The sequence below is a fragment of the Leptonotus elevatus genome, chromosome 21 (assembly GCF_054856555.1).
Source record: "Leptonotus elevatus isolate MCC_2025b chromosome 21, RoL_Lele_1.0, whole genome shotgun sequence".
NCBI classification, from domain to species: domain Eukaryota; kingdom Metazoa; phylum Chordata; class Actinopteri; order Syngnathiformes; family Syngnathidae; genus Leptonotus; species Leptonotus elevatus.
In genome coordinates, this window is record NC_141259.1 from 10,228,572 (window position 1) to 10,251,910 (window position 23,339).

At 38.5% G+C, this 23,339-nt stretch overlaps 1 protein-coding gene across 2 annotated transcripts; it reads left to right on the forward strand.

The window, feature by feature from the left end:
- Positions 1–1,321: 1,321 nt before the first annotated feature.
- ctdspla (CTD (carboxy-terminal domain, RNA polymerase II, polypeptide A) small phosphatase-like a) lies at positions 1,322–22,468 on the forward strand. 2 transcript variants are annotated; one of them, XM_086066467.1, is made up of 8 exons: positions 1,322–1,679; positions 13,718–13,890; positions 15,243–15,275; positions 17,163–17,264; positions 20,160–20,216; positions 20,498–20,590; positions 21,374–21,559; positions 21,747–22,468. In XM_086066467.1, the coding sequence occupies exons 1-8, from the start codon at positions 1,604–1,606 to the stop codon at positions 21,870–21,872; spliced, it is 846 nt and encodes a 281-aa protein (XP_085922593.1). In that variant the 5' UTR covers positions 1,322–1,603; the 3' UTR covers positions 21,873–22,468. The 2 variants fall into 2 exon arrangements, with proteins under 2 accessions (XP_085922593.1, XP_085922594.1); XM_086066468.1 differs by lacking the exon at positions 15,243–15,275.
- Positions 22,469–23,339: the final 871 nt, after the last annotated feature.

Genomic DNA, 23,339 nt, shown 5'->3' on the forward strand with positions numbered 1-23,339 from the left:
TGTTGTCCCTGCTGGCACAAGACCAGGGAAGCACTTTTGGACTTGTTCTCCTCCCCCCAAATGAACCTGCGTGAATAATGTTTGTTGATCAGCTTGGAGGTCTGTCAGCGCACCACGAGGATGACACTTTAAAATGCTTTGTCATAGAAGAAGAAAGTGCAAGTTGCTCAAGCATTTTTCAAACTCAACCTGGAGGTCCCATACAAGAGCTTTAGCTATTCGAAAACACACAAAAAAAAATCAAAAATTTCAATGGGCAGATGGCATTTTATTGTTGTCATAATAAACATATTTGCTCTGTGAATTTTTACCTACTTTATTTTTTATTTTTCTTTAAATATCCAATTCTATTACTTTATTGATATTTTTTTTATTTTAGATGCCATCCAATGATGTCTCATCATTTGTAATTTAACTGGTAGTTTTAATAAATTTAATTTACAGTGCACCCTTGCTATTCGTGGGGGTGAGGGGCCGTGCCAGCCCACGAATAGTGAAAATCCACGTATAATGGATGCCCATTAAAAAAATAAAATAAAATAAAAGGAATAAACTTCCAATAAAAACAAAGAAAAAAACTAAAAATTTAATAAATTAAGAAATCAGCTAACACAGTATGTGAATCCATTGGTCCCATAAAGCAATTATGCACGGGTCTAATATATTTGTTTGTTTGTTTTTTGGTAACAGTATCTATTGATGGATATGCCGTTCTACCGTTATTATTTACAGTTGTTATAATTTATCTTTATTCTATCTTTTTATTTTTGTGTTTTTTTTTGGGTGGTTTCCAGTGACCAATGATACGGTGTTACAGTTGTACTTTAATGTGCATTTATTTATTTATTTTAGCTGGCATCTGGTGGCAGATTTGTAGTGAGTTGGTATTTTAAAATGTATTTTATGTATCATTTTTAAAAAAAAAAATGTTTTAGATGAAACCCAATAACAAATATGCACTTAAGTAATTTTACTTCAGTGTGTATGCTTTGTTTATTTTATTAACTGTTATTGTTTTAGATAGAATCCAGTGAATTGTGTGCATTAATATACAGTATTTGTAAATTAATTTGTATAGCTAATTTTGTAAATTGTTATTTTAGATGGCATTCAATGCTATGTGTGTAGTAATACATTCACCCCCCCCCCTTTTTTTTATTTTTTATTTTCAATAAATAAAAGAACATCTGTGGGTTAGTGTGGCTTTATATTCGGATGGGCATAAATGGCCCACTGGCCGCAGGTTGCCTACCGCTGTCATAGTGGGTGGGTGTTTCCTGGGAGGCGTGTCTTTACACAGTGGCGGGAGCACGTACAGCGCCACTTAGCTGTGGACGCGGTAACTAATCGCAGTGTGCGTGGGGGAGGACCACGGGAGTAGCGGACTCGGGAAGACTCTTATTTTTTTTTCACCCTCCATGTCGTCCCCTTGTGTTCCCACTCAAGTGTCGCCATGTCCCCTTACACACGTGAACGTGTCACGATGCAGAGGCCGGAGCGCAAAGCCTCCTGGGAAGTGTAGTCGACTGGCTTTAACAGTCATGTTCGCCGAGGAATAACACGGTGTAGCCCCCCCGAAGGCGCACCACATCTCGCTTTTTCCATGGACAACACGTCCATCATAACACAGGTTGCAAATCCCAAAGAGGAGGAAAGCATTTGCGCGAGTCAAGACAAAGGTAAGACGTACATTTTAGTTATTTTTTTAAATGACACGCTTCCATGTTTTCTCACCCCCCCCCCCCCCCCTCCTTCTTCACCGTGTGTAAAATATTTCACGATGCAGAGGACACCGAATACTGCAATAACAAATGCTGGGACGCTACACCTCCGTTATTGACACAAAAAAACATCCCTTTAGATTTATTATTTAAACAAAATAGAGTTGATTTGAACGATTTCTGTCGTATTTCTCGTGTGATTACACATAGCTGCTTCCTTTGCAACAGGGGGCGGGTACTTTCTGTCCTTGTTTATGTCGTTTACTGACAAAACATGACTGGATTTACCTCGAGAATGGACCAAAAACTAAACGAGGAGACACACAAATACAGCCTAGTGTCTAAAATACGTATGCTTTTGTATCTATTGTCGTTTTTTGCAAATTGATAGCATTCTTTTGGGCTGTTTATGGTACAATGGTGAATAAAATTGTGCATTTTTGACATAAAATTCAAAATAAAAACATGTGTAAATCAATTTTCTATGGCCTATTTGAACCGACTTTGGACATCCACACTCACATTCCCACTATGTACAATTTAGTCTTTTATAATATGCCTGTTTTTTGGGGGGAATGTGGGAGGAAACTAGAGTAGCCACAAACATTTGGGCAACATTAAAATTTCACACAGCAAGGCCCGAGCCAAGATTCGAACTCTACGATTGCTACACTCAATTTTCACGCCTTGAATTGCGAGTAGCTAACAATTTTGAGTTTCAGCCAGCAGATAGCAGGCTAAAACATTTTGAATATTTCCTTCATGTTCTTTATTGCCACTTCCAGTTGAAGTTCAAACCTAGAACAAAGAGAAGTACATGTTGTGTAGTTAACCAACGCACGTGAACGGACTTACGAAATGATGCTAGCTTGCACTAGGCAGGCTAACGAAACTAGCTTTACTGTCACAGTAATTGCATACCTTTAAACTTTAATATAATTTTAATTCATTGTATTTTTTAATATAACAGAGCATACAATAATCAAATGATAGACTGTTAATCCCCTGTGAAAACAACAACAAAAAAATACTTTTTTTAAGTTAAAACAGTATTTTTCGCTTCCATCCTCTCGACATGTATTTATTTTATTTTTTTAAATACCGCCTCCTTTTGGCCAAAGCATACACACCACTAATTCTTTACATTGTGTTAAATTGTGTCACTATTGTATGTTTTTATAAAATATGATACTTTGGAGTGTATTTCTCATTAGAACACACTACAAAGGCGACGGTAAATATTGCACATGCAATGCTCCAGTGAAGCTCAAGACACAAATTTCATCACTAAATATCAATATACATAAATAAATCACTTTTTTTTTTAAATATATATATATATATATATATATATATAAAATGGACCCATTTTGAGGCCCGACCCTCAGTTTGTCGAACCCCTCCAGGCCGACACAAAGGATTACGAAAGGGAAAGCACTGTTTCCTGCTGTTATTTTGGCGCTAGAGTTCACCATGTGTCCGTGACAAATCCCCCATGAGTTTTTTTTTGGGGGGGGGAGCTTTTCGGTTTTCATTAATTTTGTCGCTAATCTGCGCCGTGCAGTCGACTGAGCGTTAAAGCAGACATTTCCCGGGCTGATGTGTTTTGCCTTGGCGTAAGTGCAAAGCCAGGCTTGATATGTCTGCTTGTGGGATTGTTTGTAACACTTGCTCGTTCCCTTCAGTTAGTTACAGTAGATATGATCAATTATCGTTATTATACCGTACGGTGAATTTTGTCCAAAAGTCCATCCCGGCGAGCGTCCAGTTGAGGGTCTTCTTTATACAGGCCGCATGTCGTACCCCATCCTGTGTGGCAGTAAAGGTCACCCTGCAAGCAGTCGAGCTCCACGTGAATCTCTCTCATGACATCAGGCATAATTACATATACTTAATAATACAGAATTTCAATGTCTGCGTCAACATGACCTTTATTACCCATTGTTAGTGTGTGTGTGCAAGAAATATTTAAGCGAGGAGCATAGGAAGAAGCCATTGAATTCTGAGGCTGGCTGGTGGCTCAAGATAAATGTTTGGATGCCATTTTTAAATAATTCCCAGTCTGTCAGGCATATACAAAATGTATTGTACTGTAGAAATTGCCGGTATGGTTGAGATTGTTATAAAATAGCAAACACTAGAAACATTTTATTGTAAAACCTGCATGTATAGCTATAATGAAAAATAGAATCAAATTATATACACTAGGGATGGGCGAGTATCGGTATATTTCACAGTATCGGTACTCGCAATGACGGCCGATACTGTAGCCGTTTTACGATCAGAAACTAGAAATGAGAAATTAGAAGAATAGAAAATTGCCATTATTATTTTTTTGCAATTGTGAGGAATTATACTATCTGGTATTTCTTTAAAATTTTCTGTCATTGGAAATTTTATGTATCAAAAGTAGTCATATTAATACAACAAAAAACAAAGAAAATATAGTTTATGCATTGTTTTTAAAGAAAAAAAAAAGTACATTGTTGTTAAAGTCTGGGGTCGGGCTGTGCAATTAATCGAAATTCAATTACAATTTCAATTACACTCCACAAATACAAAATCGCCATAATCGCAAACAAAAATTGTCCTCATTTGGTGTTTTTCTTTCAAACAAAACAAAACATTTCCAAGTGACCCAAAACTTATGGAATAACAGCGTGTTATGTCAAAACAACAGAAACTCCCCCAAATTTCTAGTTCAATTATTTTATTGGACTGAAACGAAATATATTTCACTGAAGCCAATCTTACTCTACCTCCTATTTTTCGCCACACACGGTGCAAACCGCCACACATACTCGCACTGAATATTTCACAACAGGCTATTTTCAGAGTCCTATCAGTTTCATTCTGACTGGCGACGTCGTAGTCGAGTCATTAGGGGCGCGTTTTATTAGACGTTTGGTCAGGTGGAGATTCTATCTTCATGCATTATGGATGATAAGAAGCCAGCCTGGGAACGATAACGCGCTTGGTTGCCCTCTTCGCGGCCGAGGCCTCGTTTTGCCACAGACACGAGCACAAAAGTCTACCCCCCCCCCCCCCGTTCAATTGCCAGGTTTAGCGGTATAAATAAATGAGATAAATCGTTTCAGAGCTTAACTTCATTCTCTTCCCAACTTTTTCGTCGGCTTCCTGCTCCGAATGATGCAACGGCGTGTAATAAGCGGACCCTCGCACCGGCTTCAAAAGGCTTCTTGTCGTCGAGGGGCTTTTGCTGCGCTATCTCCGCGCGCGGATAGCTCTGAGTGGATGAGCCAATTAGTCCAATCAGATTAGCCGTTTAGCCCCTCAAACCTGTCGGCTGACATGACGATGGCAGACCATAATAATGCGGTCAAGAGTGCAACAGGCATTAGTGGTCTCTTAAGGCTGTGCCGGTTCCTTTTAGGGGGGGAAATATTTCAAATAAATTGGCAAATTAGCGCTTTAAATTTTCTGTTTCTCTTAGCAACCTGAAATCTGATAAGCGGGTGTGTAACGATGCTCTATAAGACGCTGAAAGTCTGCCATTTGGTTTTAATCAAAGAGGCCATTTTAGGGTCGTTTTTTTGTTCCAACAGCCTTGGAAAAAAATTGAATAGTTAGAAAATTCAGCCCCCGTAGACTGTTTCTCTTAGCAAGATGAAATTTGGTGGGGTTGTCCACAAGGACTAGACTCACAAAAAAAGTCTCAAGAACCCATGTCCGAAAAGACAAAGGAAGTCAACCATTTTGGTTCAAAGTGGTCATGTTTAGCCATTTGTTTGCCATTGCTATAAAATTTGTGTCACGTTTACTAACTTGTCGGCACGGGGCGATTACTAGTTTGATAGTTTACTGTGGTTTTAATAAGTCAAGGTTTCAATAACAATAACAGTAACCGTAAACTGTAACTGTCTCATCGGTAATGAAGTTTTTTGTTTTTTCATCTCGTTCCCGGAAAAAGGGAGCAAGACAAAAAAGACATTGCATTTGTGCATTGTCCTTAAAAAAATAATAATAATAAAATGGGGCCATTGGGTACTATTTAGCCCCAAGGGCAGCATAAATAGCCCAAGGGTGTGTTTTAGAAATAGTTTACCATGATAGGACACTGCAACTTACTAAGAAGAATTGAAACAGAAGAATGTTTAATTGTGCTTAAAAATAAAATGGAGATTGTGTTTCATCACTCCCCCAAAAATACCGTTTTTCTTGACCCAAATATTTCAAATAAGGTCACTTTCCATGACATTTTAGATGAGTGACGCTAAACTATAGGAGCATATTGATTTTAAAGGCTAGCCCGAGTCAAGCTAGCTGCTAGTAGGTCAGATCTGCATAATCTTTGAACCCCTCGTCACACTTTTCAATCAATCCTCGGTTTCAGGGGAGCCTATCGATTTGAAAGGATATCTGATTTGAACCGGACAAGGTACCCGTGATAAAAAGGTCAGCACATGTTAAAAAAAAAAAGCGCTATTGTTTTGAAAGCTTATCTGACTTGAGCTGCTTTTGGGTTTTTTTGGGACCCAAATAGTCACGTGTTTTTCATCATGTGTGCTCTCCACCCTCCAACAGATGCAAAGTCATCCCCGAGGGCGTCTCGAGGCTTGCGAATGAACCTTCAGCATTTAAGAGGCTGCGCGCTTAGTCGGGTCTGATGGCGAGCAGCTAGCTTGCTATTCATCGATTGCCTTGTTTGTCTGTTGCTATTTGTTGGCTAACCCTAAACGTGCCGTATGTAAATAACGAGGCGTCACGGCGGCGAGGAAATGAGAATGGCTTAATGTTAGCGAGGTTGGTATTTAATATGGAGGGGCGGCCGCACGTCAGGCCGCCGAAGCTTCCCCCACTGCCGTCAATATCCCGATGCGGCACTCTGCCTGACAGCCACTGGACTAGTGGCGCCCCTTATTCTAGATTTATGAGTCTATTCCAGAGGAGAAGATAATCTGCGCCTCAGTGGGAAAGATGTAAAAAAAAAAAAAAAACAACAACACTTTTTTTTCTCCCCCCCCGCCAGTGCCGTAGCGACTAGTTGATTGTGCAGAAGCCAACGTGTGTGTCTTGTAAGCTCCGTGACTGATGAGCTTGTTAAGCGAATGCGCGGGATCGCTCGCCGCCGCCGGGGATTGTTGCTATTTTTGTCTTCTTACAAGAAATTGAGCTCCACAATGCAGTGCTGTTCAGGTGCAAGGGAGAATGTTGTAGAGCAGCGCTCGTTTGTTGTTCTAAGCAACCACATCGCCCTTAAACTCTCACTTTCTGGTGTTGTGCGGTTTTTCCTCTTTTGGCCTCGACCGTCTCTTGGAATTATTCATGAGGCGCAGCATTTAATCAATAAGTGAATCAATCAAAAGGTTGGGCTTGCCCAACATGGTGCCCATGAAACTACAAGGACACATATAATGCATACAAAAATAAAATGTTATAACAGTTGTGGGGTTGCCTTTGTCAAGATACCACTTGACATTTTTTGTCAAGGTCCTCTTCCCATGTTTTTTAAAAAAAAATTGTTTAACAAACACAACCACTAAATTATATTACATGAAACAATCAGATTTTACTATACACAACACAATGTTTTTGGTTTTATAGGTTAGCTTGTGCTAAAATTAGCCTATGCTAAAATAATCTCAAATTCAACACTAATCCAAAATTAGTATTGTCAGCAGGAATGTGAATATCGATGAAATTTATACCTATATTCAAATGCTAATTGCGGCAAAACGGAAACAGATACAAATATACTTTTTTTTTCCTTGAAGAAAGAAGAGAGTCAAAATCCAGTAAAACAGCCGGGACTGAAGGGAGTTGCTTCCGTGAAAATGGCTGGCAGTGATTGAGTTCGGATGGAAACCAGAGGCAGCAAATACCGGTACAATGAGAACAGCAAGGGCCCCAAAATTGAACCCTGCGGAACGCCGTACGACAGTGGGGGAAATCGGCAGTCGGGACTCCGAGCAAGCAAGGCTAACACAAAAAGTCTGCCAAGTAGGATCTAAACCACTCTAGAAAGCTTAAAAAATAAATACCGCTACTAAATATATACTCATGTAAAAAATAAATAAATAAAGCCAACTGACCAATCAAAATGAAGCAGAGGTTTCCCCCCCCCCCCTCAGATTACAGCATTTGCGATGTAAAAAATGTTTTTTATTCTACTCTATTGTGATTTGAAGTCCTATTCTTATGTAACAGAGGATTTGGAGTACAGATTGGATTGCTGGCAGACGCATTCATAAAGAAGAAATAGCTAAAGATTGACTTGTTTAATTTCACACTTGATGGATTGGAAGGCACTACAGATATTCAACGATTTGTGTACAAGCAATAAAAGAACATTTTCCACATTAAGTTCCTTGTAGTCTTTATTATAGCAAACGCATTTGACGCTTCCAGCTTCGTTTTCGGGATTCCCTTTTCAATAGTCGTTCCGCTGTTGTTGATTTGCTTTGAGTTCCCAGTTTCTTCTTTCCATTTGAAATATTAATGACTTTTTGCTTCAAAGGAGAATCTGCCTCAACGAGGACAAGCGTGTGTGTGTTTTTTCCTGGAAGTTGTGCGGGGAGGAAAAAAATGATTTGGAAGGTGGTTTCCTCTTTTTATGTTTTGGCTCTTCGGAGCGTGTTTGATGGGGAAGCTTGATGTTGGCGAAACGTCTCGCAGATGCGGATCATTTCAAAACATCCTTCTCGGGCCTTTGAAGAGATTGTCGTACCGTCGGATCCCAAGCACATTCCGGTCATCAGGGAATGAAGTAACGAAGAAACAAAAGTTACAAAACCTCAACTCAACTTTGTTTATATAATGCTTTCATCGAAATAATATCGGTGCATGCATAATAAATCTATTCCCGCTTGTGTAAAAATAAGTTAACCGCGCGCAGTCTTCCATCTTGCCGTCAGTCAGGAAAACAGCAGCGTGGATGTCAGCTCCGTGGGTGGGGAGGAACTTCACAGTCTGGTTGCGTAACTGCAGCAGCACAGTCTCATCGCGCTCATTATTTCTTCCCTGAGCTCAGTTTTTTCTAAGCCCCCAGAAGCCCCCCCCCCCCCCCCCCCCCCGGACCCCACCCCCCAAACGCTTGTCATCTCCTTCATATCGGGCGGCGCTCAAGAAGCAGCTGTCATCCCGCCACCGCAAGGCTGCAACACAAAACACAGCCGCCTGAATTATCATGCGAAGTGAAACTCTTCTTTTGGTGTGTAAACATGCCTGTATTATACTGCCCCCTGGTGGTGAAAATAAAAAAGTCAGATTTTTCACATTTTATTGAATTATGTATTACTCTATGTTTTAAGTATTTTCTTCATGTTAAAAGTAACACAATTTAATTTTTTGGGAGGAAGCTGGAACAAATTATTGGAATTTTCATTCATTTCAATGCGAGAGATGATTTGAGATAAGTACTTCTAGTTCTACAACTTGGCAGCTCATCTGACATCACTTGACTTAACCCAGCCGTGAGCGCGCGTGTTTGTGTGAATTGTGACGATGCACAGATGCTCTTCGGTGTAAGTACTGCTCATGGAGCCAATTTGGTTACGCAATTCTCGTCGGCGGGAGCTTGGGTGTTACAACTCAGCTTGAGTGTGAATCCAGAATTTAGGAGGAAATTCAACTAACAGTGCAGGAAAGAAGCTTTTATATTTCCTTTCTTTTACAACTTCATTGTTTTGATTTGTTTATCTTTAATTAGCTATGTTTTGTTCGTGATTTTATTTGACCAATGTAAAAGCAGATCTCTGTGAGAGGTGTTATAGGCTAGTTAGTTAATAGTTAGGCTAGCTAGCTAGGCTATTGGCAGTTACATGCTTCTGTACAGAAACGATATCTATGTAAAAAAACAAACAAATCAGGGATTCCGCACCGTTTGGTAATCAAAACTACAGGAGCAAGATGATTATCTCTGATATGCTGCCCGAGGCTGTGTGGCATATACCGACTTTTTGTTGTCGCGCCTCAAATATAGCATCGGAATCCCTGCGGCCATGCTGGTATTTTATTTTGTTAAGTACACACCGCACACAGCCGTGCCATTTCAAACCGACCTTGTTTTTCCATTTGAATTATTGAAACGGCGCCTCTCACTATTACCGCCACGCACCCTCCAGGTGCTGACCTCTTTACCTGCATGGCCGCTCAACCACGACTGCCAAGCGGGAAAGTAGATTTGCTCATTTTTGGGAGTAACTGAGGATTCGTGGACAATATTTTCTTTCTTTCTTTTTTTAAGTTAAAATATTTCTTAAGGCATATTATATATGTTAATATTAGGGCTGTCACAAACAAATCTTTATAAATCATAAAAATATACCAATATGTAATATATAAAACTAAAGTAAAAATATTTCTTAAGGCATATTATATACGTATATATTAGGGCTGTCACAAACAAACCTTTATAATAATAATAATAATGTAAAAAATATATCACTATGTAATATATAAAAATAATCTAACAAATAAATATAAATATATAGTATAAATAAAATGTACATTTAAATTTAATTAACCAATAATTATGAATACATTTATTATATTTAATTTATAATTTTTTAAAATATGTTACAATAAATTATTTTAATAATTCATATATATATATATAATATTTATTTATTTATTTTTACTAGGTATAGACCGATTATCAGGTAGGCTGATTATCGCCGCCGATATTCTGCGTTTTGACGAATATCGGCATCGGCCATTTTGAAGAATCATACGGCCGATAATGGATCCATTTAAAAGAGTATTAACTTCAGGGAAGTAATTATTTGCACCTTCTGTTTTTGTTTGAAATTAAAACTAAGATAAGTGAAATTTTAACACTGAAGATAATAAAAAAATTTGGTAAACTTTATTTACTGTAGAAAACAATAGGGTTGTAAGTTTTTATTCATTTATATCTCTAGTTTTTAACTAATATGTCACTTCCCCCTCATCAATCAGTTTCATGTCGCACCACCCCAAACGTTCATCCGTGGACGATATTGTTGTCACAATACAGTAAATAGAAATAGAAAGACGGAACATTTGATCTCCTCTATTATTAACTCGATTTAATGTGCTAAACATAAACAAGTCATGTCTTGTGCTTTTCCAAGCGACCGTAAACACGGCCGCCTGAGCCAGACGTAAGCCCTGGATCATATTCTCCTCTCCCTCTCGGAAGCCTGGCGTCATTCTCGGCTGCGGGTCACGGGGATGATTATCTCTTCCTGTCAGGAATGCTGAGAATTTCCTGCTTCTTTTTTTTTTTTTTTTCTCCTTGGGGTGGTTTGCGCCGATCACGTGACGCCGAACGCGGGCTGCGATTGGCTGTTGTTGATCTTCCCCCGCTGTCGGAGATGTTAGGTAACAAGGCCCTTGAAAGGGAGGGAGTGTGTGCTGTGCTGGATCAAGTGTGTTCACAGCCGCGATATTGTAGTGTGCACCTGCTCTGGGCAGGCTTTCAAATGGACTTGACAGACATTTGTGTATTTCAAGTTTTAGTCTGGATGCTTTGCAGGGAGATACTGACGCTCATGTTGTTTGTGTGCAAAAAGCAGAAATGAAGGCGATGTTGAAACGAGGAGAGGGGGTGGAGCTAGTTTAGGCCCTCTCACCACAGGAACTCTCCCCGCCCGCCCATCTCGGAACCCGAGTTCGCCCACCCTTCCCGTTGGGAAACATACAAGTCGCAAAAACGGAGACGGAAGAATAACGCGAGGCCATCCGAGGGGGGGAAGCCTGATTCAAATGGCCTGAGTGCGCTGAGGGGCGCCCTTGGAAATGTCAAGTGGCCATTCACAGCGCAGGGCTTTTCACTTTCCTGGCGGGTTACGTAGATGTTTGTTTTTTCATAACAAGACGGAGAATACAAGGCTGTCCGCATTAATTATTAGGATAATATTATTAGAATAATATAAAAATATAAAAAAGCCCGGGGTGCTAACTTGTGAACCGCCAGTCTCCCTCTGTTATTTTTCGTGTGTTCTCGGATTGGTTGTGGCTTATTAGCGAATAAATATCGGTCTGATCTGATTATGATTAATTGGTGATTGAATGTTTGTATTTTATTTATTTTTTTCAAAAGTAAAAATTATAATAAAGAATTGTTCACATTTCATCAGTTTAATTGCCTCATAGGTAACCTAATTAGACTTAATTTAAATTAGTTACAATATATATAATAAAATAAAGCAATTAAATAGTCATTGGATTAAAAAAACACACCGCATATTTCCATTGTTTGCATTTATTAAAGTGATAAAGTATTAATATTTTATGTTCTAACTGAGATGCTGACTATGGATAATGTTTTCATGAAAAAATATTTATTCATTCTCATTTTGAAATTGTAATTACAATAAATAATAATTAAATATTTTTAGTGAAATAAATACAATTAAATGAATGGGTTTTTTTGGTGTTTTAATTTTAATTTTATTATGTACTCAAATCAATAAACCTAGTACTTAGTGAGATATTAGTTTAAAAGCAATTTTAAAAATTAGCTAATTTTAGGGAAAATGGGTGAATTCATGTTACAAATATGAGTAAGTATTTAGCCCTCCTGTGTTTTAAAAGAAGGCCAGTTTTTAGACATCAATAATAATGTTTAGTCGCTGAGGCATTCGCAAAATGTTATTTTTATGCTGCGCCGGTTCCGATATCGTGGCCGGTATATATTTAGTGGCTTCGTGGGAAGGATCGGAATTGAGCTGTAGACTACAAAGACGCCGAGAACAAAGACGGCCCACGTCCTGTCGGATGCAGTCAGAGCGAGCCAGGGACGGTCGAGGCGTCAATCTGAAGGCGGCTTCAGCACGCATGGCTAACTGGACCGCGTGTGTCACACGCTTGGATGCGCACATGAACCGAGAGGAGGCGGCAAAATGGATGAGTCCACTCCGAGGCGCCGTTAAATTGATTCCAGTAGAGTCGCAGAACCCATTTTCACTCAAAAACGTGACATTTTGCAGGCGAGTAGACCTGCAAAGTCTTAAGAACCCAGGGCACGGAAAGACAAGTTGGCCATTTTGGTTTGAAGTAGTTGTTTTAGATTCTAATTAGATTGGGTTCGATTCAACTTTGCCGCAATTTTGTGTCATCTTGGAATCAAGCAATTTTGTTGGCATAAATTGAAATCCTAAACTCATTCAATCGCAGCCATTTTGACTGAAGCGACCCCCTACGCTCCCGGCTGTTTTACTGGATTTTGACTGATTTTGCAAGGTCCACAGAATATTGTGTTCTATTGCTATAAAAACATGGAACCTACCAAAAGAAAGCTTAGAGGCTCTTCTTTCATCAGAAAAAAAAAGAAGGATATTTGTATCTGTTTCCGTCTAAGTTTCATCATTATTCCCAAAACGCCGGCAAAAAGAGCTTGTCTCAAAATGGCTCTGGCTAATCTCTTATACTCTGCTGACACCTACTGGCCGTTTTTTGTTATACCTACCATTTCTTTAGCGACCTCTTCAGGTCAGAGGCTGCATCAAAGCCTTCTGTATGCTCTGGCATAAAAAAAACATTAAAAACATTATAAATACCGTACGTTTTAGTACTTTCGCACCATCTTGTGTCGTTGAGGAGCTTCATTTAGACAAAAGTAGGGCTTTGCAGCCATCTTGAGAGATATGTAGTAATCATGGTGAACCTTTTGAGGGACGACAAAGGGGGACTGAGCCCTTGCTGCCGAATAATGGACACCCTCACAAAAAGTCTTTGTAATGACTTCCCAGAATAAAATGGACAGGATCATAAAACATCAACACAACGACTGCTCCTAAAGATTTTGTGTTTTGTGGGTGGAGCATGGCAGTGAAGCTTGATGACTTGCCATAGAAAAACTGTAGAAAATGGATGGCTGGTTTTGGGGAGTTCCTCACATAATAGACCTCTTTTGTAGTGAATACACATTCTCTGTAGGGTTTAAGTCCGGAGATTGACTTGCCGAGTCCGAATCCCCACTCTGACTTTTCCTTGTGTGGCATTTCCATTTGCTGGACGGATGTTCTTATTTGGCCCTTTTTCTCTTCCAGTCTCCCAGTCCAACAGCAGCCTCAAGAAGCACCGCAGTCGGAGCATTTTCAGCCCGTTCTTCTGCTGCTTTCGCAACTACAATGACTACCGCGTGGAGCCGCCGCCCGCCAACAACAAGTCGCACGCCTTGCCGCCGCCGCCGCCTCCCGAAGAGAACGGCGCTCCTCCCAAGGTGAGCAGCGTTCGTCTCTCTACATGGCCTCAGCCCTCCGCTCGCTGTTGCCAGGAGCTTGTTGATGTGTTTTTTTAAGTCTTCCCGCCGCAAGTGCTTCCAGCTGCTTCAAACTCGCTGAACCCAGAGCTTGTTTACTGTCCTCGCCTTGCAGGAACAGGCCCGCTGCCCGTGTTGCGTTCCGCGCTTCCAAAAGTAACAGTACGTTTTGCGCAACTTGATGTCTGCCCATTATTTCGGGATTGTGATTATTTTTAGCATTTAATTACTATTTTGGTCTAAATTTCCGGCACAGGGCTGCAACAAATTATTAACTCATTCACTGCCATTGACGGCTATAGACGTCAAAAATTCATTTGACCTATTTCATTGTATTGAACATTTTTCCCCCACTTTTGTTAACAAGAGTATGAAAACCCAGAATTTTTTTATTATACATTTAGAACAAATATAAAATTTGTTATTAATCGTGAGTTAACTAGTGCAGTCATGCGATTAATTACAACAACAAAAAATTATCACCTGACGCCCGTAATTTTTTAATAATCTTTTCTTCAAAAAAAAAAGAAAAAAAATGATTGTTAAAAATTAGGGGCGTCAGGCGATTAAAATTTGTCATCGTAATTAATCGCATATATCTGTTCTAAATATACAATTAAAAAAATATATAGGTTTTCATACTCTTGTTAACAAAAGTGGAAAAAAATGTTGAATAGAAATACTTCAAATGATTTTATTACGTCTATAGCCGTCAATGGCAGTGAATGAGTTAATTTATTATTAATTTAGTATTTAATTAATCATTTTGCTGATTAATCTAAAAGTTCTGTAGGCATAGAGAGCAGGATTAAAGAGGATTGTCCTCAGCAAAAAATAGGCTACACTTGAAATACTTCCTGTTTTCACTCCTTCAAATTTATATATAAGACAGATTGCCCCTTTTGACCCACTCCCTCCTTGACCTCCAGTGTAGTACGGACGTGTAAAGTCCTGAGCAGCTGGCGAAGGCACAAAAAGCCCCTAAAAATCTCAAAACGCATCGAAAATAACTCGACTGCCCCTCCCCGTCCTCATGTTGACACCAAACATGTCTGGCGTCCAGGCAAGGAATGCGCGGGCCTCGAACCTGGAATTTGTGCCCCTCCCGCATGTTTGCCGGAGTCCAGTCCAGCTGTATTTGTCATTTGCAGGCGCTCTGGTTGTTGTCGTTTTTTTTATTGACACGCACCCCCGCTCACTTTCCCTCTGTGTGCATTTGTTGATTACAATATAGATATTTATTTATTTTATTTTATTATTTTTTTTGCTCACTGCTTACCTCTCCTTCCTCCTGTGTGTTTTACCTACTCCAGTGTGACCAGGTGCGAGCTGACCCCATCCCCAGTGTATGTATTATTATTATGATTATTATTATTATTTTATTATACCATCTTGCTTGCTTGTAGGATTCTCCTTGCATGTTTACACGCATCCAATCTGACCAATCGTCGGCTTCAAGGAGACCAGCCGGCCAATCTTTTTTTTTTGTTTGGCTGCCATGGAACTTTATGGGAGGGTGTGGTAAGAGGAAAACAATAAAATAAAATAGAATGAGCCTTTTATTAGTCCCGCAATGGGGAAATTCCAAAAATGAATAAATAAATAAATATTGTATCTGTTGAAGTGAAGCAAGTATAGTCAACAATTTTGTATATAACAAAAAATACACGTTTATAAGAAGACGTATAGAAGAGCAAAAAATGCGTGAATAAGTCAGCAACAAAAAACTGTAATACTATCATGTTTGGCCTTGGCGGAGGTCTCCACTCTAACTCGGCGCCGTTGTAGTTCTATTGATTTTCCTTTGAGCCCGACTGCTGTCTGGCTTCACATTGCGTCAACAAACGGATCTTCTAAAAAAGACTCGATTAAATGAGATCATCTGTCTCTTACAGTACAATCAATTGTCAGAACCTACATTAAGAAGACTGCCGCCATTTTCAAAAAAAGAAAGAAAAAATACATCACAGATTCCTATAGTGGCGAATGTGTGTGCGCTCGCCCCCTGTGGCTGTACCATCTGTCCCGTCGCGCTTGTCTGTCAGTCTGCGGCCCGGTTGGCAGCAAACCCGAGTGCTCCTCGTTTTTCTCCCCCGCTTCTCTTCCGCACGGTCCCCGAAGGCAGCACAGAGTCAACATAAGGTCACTTGAAGTGGCCATTTTGCAAAGTAGAATCACAACAAGCACGATAAGCTGGGCTGGCTCGAATGCAGTGTATTGACATATTTGATTTATTTCATATTTATTTGACATGATGTCACTACGTGCTTCATTGTTCAGAAAACGTCATCTTTATTTTTGTTTTAATTTTTAATTTTAAGATTTCAATTTATACTCCGCTGTAAGGGCTGTGTAATTAATTAGAATACAATTACAATTTCAATTATTACACTCCACAATTACAGATTCAGCATAATTGTAAAAATAATCGTTTGAATAATCGTGATTTAAATTATTACCAAAATACTCGTGGTTATTATTTTTTCCATAATCGAACAGCTCTACTCGGCTGTTAATAATAATAATAATAATAGGGCTGCGACTAACTATTAGTTTAATAATTAATGAATCAATTATTTTTTGATTATTGAGATTATTTTTTTCAAACTTTTTTCAATGTTCTCTCAAATTGGCCGTGCATAAATTGCACAACATAAATTAATGATGATTCAGGTCCGGGTTTGTTTCGTAATTTTCGTCAGAAAATCGGTAAAAAAAAATCACACTGTTTTCACACAGGACTTCATAAATATGAGAATAGTTACATCTGAAATTCTGACTTTTTGGACAATATTAATATTATATCAATTTTGATAATCAATTACGGTAGTTATCAATTTTGATTAATTATTGCACATCTAATAAGTTATTAATGAACATAAACAGCTGAGTAGATTTAGAGTGCTTTTCTTAAATATTGTATGCATTATACAGCTTATTGATTTTTTTTTGTGCCTTATTTTTGTACTGTTTTAACCGAAAAATCAACACTTTTTTGTGTTTTCTCTTTTCCTTAGCGCACTATAAGAGACATGTACAAGACGCTACAAAATAGTGGAAAAAATACAAGCACATTAAAAGAAGAAAAAAATATGATTAAAAAAAAAAAGTTTAAAATGAACAGCTTACAGTCATTTCTTTGTGTGTTATGTGAGTGTGTGACAGCCGCTTCCTCTGATGAAACCGTGTGCATCATTCATTTAAGTGTGTTTGTGTGTGCGTTGCCTTCGCAGCCTCCAGCCAAGTTCCTCCTGCCTGAGGTCAGTATAGCAGACTACGGCAGGAACTGCGTGGTGATCGACCTGGACGAGACGCTCGTTCACAGCTCCTTCAAGGTATGGACGGTGCCGTAAAACCGCTTGAAATTGAATTTTATGTTATTTATTTTTGTTCTATTTTGGTGTTTGCTCAGTGTTGTTATTTGCTTGTGGAGAAATCAGAGTGTAAGGGATAAGTGTTGTAAGTTAGGGATAAGAAGTTCACCTTTTTTCATTTGTTGTTCCATATAAAGGATATATATGTAAATTTAAGAGAGAGAGACAACAGGAAAACCGGAAGTATTTCAAGACCAGCCTGGTTTTTGCTGAGGCAATCCTCTTTAATCCTGCTTTTTTACACCTACAGAACATGACAGCTGCCGGCTCATTTTAATTATATATATATATATATATATGTAATCAAATAAACTACAATTCTTCTTTTTTAGGCAGATGCCGATACAGATTTTTGGCAGAAAAAAATACAGATTACCGATTAAATCTTCCGATTATTTTAAAATATATATATATATATTGAGTACAGAAGAAAGTTACGATTGAATTCTATTAAAAATGTTTTTCGCACAGTGGGACGAATTTGCGTAATGTTATCCTACCTCTGGGTATGTGTTCCCACAGCATTGCCAGCACACTTGCTAGTTGCTAATGCTACGCAAGCAAAATGGTGCGTTCAAGGTACTTTCACAGCGTCGGAAACTTCGGTTTTTCTTTAACATTTTAAGGGGAATATAATTAGCCATTTGGTCCCATTGACTGATTGTTTTGGCAGATGTTTGAAGGGCAATCATCTGCCGATTATAATCGGTGGCCGATTAATCGGTCGGGCCCTACTGTCCATACACTAATAATGCGTTTAAAATCAACACAGAACCGAGACAACAACATTTCTGTGCACGCTGTACAGGTATGTAAATGACACTGATGCTAAAAAAAGCAAAACAAATCCAGGATGGAAGAAAACCACACACGAGGCGTGTTTGTGATTTTAACTCATTCACTGCCATTGACGGCTATAAACGTAAAAAAAGAATTTTAACTATTCAACTTTTGTTAACAAGAGTAAAAAAACAACAACTTTTATTGTACATTTAGAAACAGATATAAAATGTGTGATTAATTGTGAGTTAACTGGTGAAGTCATGCGATTATTTTCTATTTAAAAAATTTGCCTCGAATTTTTAATGATCTTTTCTTTTTCTTTTTAATTAATTCACTGCCATTGACGGCTATAAAAGTAAAACATTTATTTTAACTATTTCTATTAGTTTAACATTTTTTCCCATTTTGTTAACAAGAGTATGAAAACCTATAATTTTTTAATTGTACATTTAGAACAGATATAAAATTTGTGATTAATCGTGAGTTAACTAGTGAAGTCATGCGACTAATTACGATTTAAAAATTGTAACCGCCTGAAGCGCGAGACTTGTTTTTATATTTTGATGAATATACTCTACTGGATGTTGACGTTCTTTCCGCAGCGTCTCAGAGAAGTGTGTACACACAGTGGTGTAGCGGGTCCGCCCATTAGTCACAGTCACATGCGAGCAGCACGAGGTCACGCGCAAACACACATGGGAGCGTCCAGCGGGCTCGTTTTGCCGTCAAAAGTCACCAAAAAAAAAAAAAAAAAAAACCCGAAAGGAAACGAGTGACTCACGCTGCAGCTTCTTATTTGCACAAGTGTGCCCAAATAAACGCTTGCGCTTCATAAATCAACGGGAAATGCTTTGGGGCCTCGTTATAAATCAAAGCAAATGTCTGCGGATTGACGTTTGCTTGGGAAGGTTTAAAGGTTCGAGACATTGGAAGGCTTGCAAATGAGAATGCTGGACAAAAGCCAGATGTAGACGGATCGGCGGACACAAATAGGCATGTTATATAACACATATGTACTGCATGTTATGTATGAGAATGCAGCTGCGTACAACACTGGATGCCTTTCAAATATTAGGAGTGTTGACATTATTATTAATCAAATTGTATATATTCACCAGACATTTGGCTCGTTTTGGCAATGTTTTAATATTTTACTGTTATTTGTTGTTGTTGTTGTTATTGTTTTAACTTTTTTTTTTTGTTTTGTGTTTATTTTAATGTATTAATTTATGTTGGTTTTTAATTTATTTTTTTGTTTTCACCATTATTAACTGTTTTAGTTATTTTTTGGAAATATTAATTAATTTATTTTTTTAAAGGTTTTTTTTCATGATGTGCAATTTTAGTATTATTATTTCATATACACTTTTGGAAAAGCATTATTTGAGATCCTTTACTACGTTTTTATTTTTTGTTTTCATTTTTTATTGCTTTTAGTTTAGTTATACAAAATAATAATAATAAACAATACACTCATGTTTCTAGTAAATGTTTCATCCTATATTTTTCTGGCATTTAAAAAAAGTTTTATTATTATTTTTTTGGCCCTTTTGGAAAGGCATTATTTGATGTCAATTACTACTTTTTAATTTTGTTTAGATTTTTTTAAATTACTTTTTCTTTTTCATCTTTCTAATTTGTGCAGAAAAAAAACGTTAGTTTTTTGTGATGACTGAAGATTCTTGATCATTGCTTTTTGTTTTCTTTGAAATGGCTGGCTTTGAAAGAGTTAAATTCCCAGTAAATTGATAAACAGTGTTGCATACATTAGGACGGATTACACAAGCATGAGAGCTGTAGGATAACTTAAAAAACATTTCCTCAGCTGCTGCTGCCCCCTGCTGTCCGGGTCATAGACTGCACTTCCTGTAAGTATGTGACTGCATAGAAATGACGGCCACGGCAATGATCCATTCCCGGGTCAAACCGTGGCCATCGCGCGACCTTTTGCAGCAGGTTGAGAAGCCCAACGTGTATTTAGACGAAGGACGTGTACATAATAGATAAATAAAATAAATGTTCTTGGCCAATCCGAAATATCATGATGACTGCTGATCCTTCCTTGTCCCGCAGCCCATTAACAATGCCGACTTCATCGTTCCGGTGGAGATCGATGGAACTGTTCATCAGGTATGCACTCGCGTGTGCAACATTGCGTACCTAAACATTTTGTTTTCAGACCAGGCGTGAGGATCGGCTGTGAAATTGTAGCTGTTACCGGGTTCAAGTAATCCAGGATAGGCTTTCTGCGTCAAACACGGCCTCTTCTTGATTACTTGCACTCGGGAGCAGCGACTATTCCCCCGGGCACCCTCAGCGGACCAGCCCACCCAAATATGCGATATTATGACAGCTGTCGATATGCCCATTTATGGTATGAAATATAATAATAGACTTAAGTTGTGTTTCAGGTGTACGTGCTGAAGAGGCCTCACGTGGACGAGTTCCTGCAGCGGATGGGCGAACTGTTTGAATGTGTCCTCTTCACCGCCAGCTTAGCCAAGGTCAGCACAAAAAACCTCCTTGAAATAACCCTCACTAATAAACACAAAAACAGCTGTAAAAATGTTACCTTGTCATATTTTATTCCTCACTTTACTCAAGTCAATCTTTTAAAATGATGTGAAATGTTGCTGCATGCTTCCAATGGGGCAAATGGTGCCATCTGGTGGACAAAATGCCCTAAAATACCCTTACTACAAAACACAAAAACAGCTGTAAAAATGTCGCATTGTCATGTTTTATTCCTCACTTTACTCAAGTCAATCTCAATCCTAAAATATGCCATAGATAAGGTGGGAAATGTTGCTGCATGCTTCAAATGGGGTAATAGCGCCATCTGGTGGACAAAATACCCTCACTAACAAACATAAAAACAGCTGTAAATATGTTGCATTGTCATATTTTATTCCTCACTTCACATAAATTTATCTTTTAAAATTATGTGAAGATGTGAAATGGTGCTGCATGCTTTGAATGGGGGAAATAGCGCCCTCTGGTGGAGATAACACCCCGAAATACCCTCACTAACAAACAAAAACAGCTGTAAAAATGTTACAATGTTATTTTTTATTCCTCACTTTAAACAAGACGATTTTTAAAATGTTATATACGCCATAGATAAGGTGGGAAATATTGCTGCATTATTTGAATAGGGAGAAATAGCTCCCTCTGGTGGACAAATGCATAAAACACTTTGATTAGAAAGACCGTTCAGCATCAGTTCATATTGTGGCAAATGGCCCAAAATGCCGTCCAGCCTGACTCGCCCGTGTTGCGTTTTTCAGTACGCGGACCCCGTGGCAGACCTGCTGGACCGGTTGGGGGTGTTCCGCGCTCGTCTCTTCAGGGAATCCTGTGTGTTCCACAGAGGAAACTACGTCAAAGACCTCAGCCGGCTGGGCCGAGAGCTCGGCAAGGTCATCATCGTCGACAACTCGCCTGCCTCCTACATCTTCCACCCTGAGAACGCCGTCAGTCAATTCTTTTATTTTTTTGCATATGTAATGTGTTAATGTGTATATGGGAATTCAAATCGTCCGATTATTATTACGGGGCCTAATAGTGACTGATGCGCAAATTCTGCATCAAACAGATTCGACACTTTTTGCACAGTAGATCAAATATCACGATTAACTGGGCGTCGGGTGTTCCCCTCAGGTGCCGGTGCAGTCGTGGTTCGACGACATGGCCGACACGGAGCTCCTGGAGCTGCTCCCGATCTTCGAGGGCCTCAGCAAGGAGGACGACGTTTACAGCCTCTTACAGAGCCTGAGAGACAGGTAGCAGGGTGCCCCCCTCCCCCACCAGACCGGGGGCCTCACCCACCCCCAAAAGACTTGATGTACATACTCCGTGTTTCTAAGAAGAAGACGTACTTAAAATAAGTACTTTTTCTATCAAAGTCATATTTTAGTTACCAAAAAAAAAAAAAAAAGTTCTGTTCCGGAGCGGGTGACGTTTTTTGTTTTTTTTCTCGTTCAAGATGTTACTTGGTCTTCTCTTTCAGAATGAAGTGCCTTCATTACTGTGCTGGTTTCCTCATGTCGGTTAGGGGGCGCACTTTGTTATTCCAATAACCCCCCCAAACCCCCCCCCCCAAAAAAAAAATCATAAAATAAGCGCTAATCTGAATTATTGCCACATTATTGAACAAGAAAATGTGATTTTGTTGGATTTTGAGTGGTTTTGTTTCTCGCAGCTGACCAACATCAGCATCCACTGATTCAATATATTGATTAGCCTAGATGAAAGTTCTATTTACTGTTTTGGGGCTTCAGCAAAAGATTGGGGTGCATATTGATATATTGGGGGGAATGGGGGGGGGGTGGAAATGGTACTGTACAACAACATGATTAAAGCTGCAAGTTTGCACACACTCATTTGCTGTCCTCGTGTCTTGCTGCACTTCAAAACTAATCAAGAATTGTTTTCATTATTATTAGTATTGATAGTACATCATTCTTGTAAAACTGATGTTTTTTTAGGCTCATAATATTACAACTTTTGTTCAAGTCAAACTGTTGCTTTTTTGGTGAATTCAACATTGGAATGAATACACTGTTATTTATGACTGATTTATACATTTTTAGAACTTTGTTCTTGGGAAAGTAGAACTTTCAAAATGTTCACTTTTCCCTCAAAAAAATCTGACTTCATTCTTGCAAATATTAGTTTTTTTTAATACCCTCATAAAACAATAATAAAAATATATATATATTTGAATATTTTGTTCATTTACAGTCCACTTTGCCACAAAGTATTTTCATGAAATGAATTGCTATAATGCATCCATCCATCCATTTTCTTAACCGCTTATTCCACACAAGGGTCGCAGGGGTGCTGGAGCCTATCCCACCTGGCTTTATGCAACATGTCAAAATTCCAACTTTATTCTTGCAAAAGTAAAATGTTTTACTTTTCCCTAAAAAAAATTGGGACTTTATTCTTGGCAATGATGAGATTTTTTTTTTTACCCTCATAATGCAACTTTATTATCATTTTATTTTATTTTTTATAATCCAACATTATTTTGGGAAAATAAATATATTTTTGTGCTTATAATAATATGACTTTATTCTCCTAAAACTAACACTTTGTTTTTGTCAATTTTTTATAATACTTTGTTTTACTGTCATATATATATTTTTTTGTTCTCATAAAGTTTATATTTTTGCTTGTAATAATAAAAATAATCTTAAGGACAGACATTTTTTTTCTCTGGTTGACAAAAAGAGATGGGATGTCATGCAA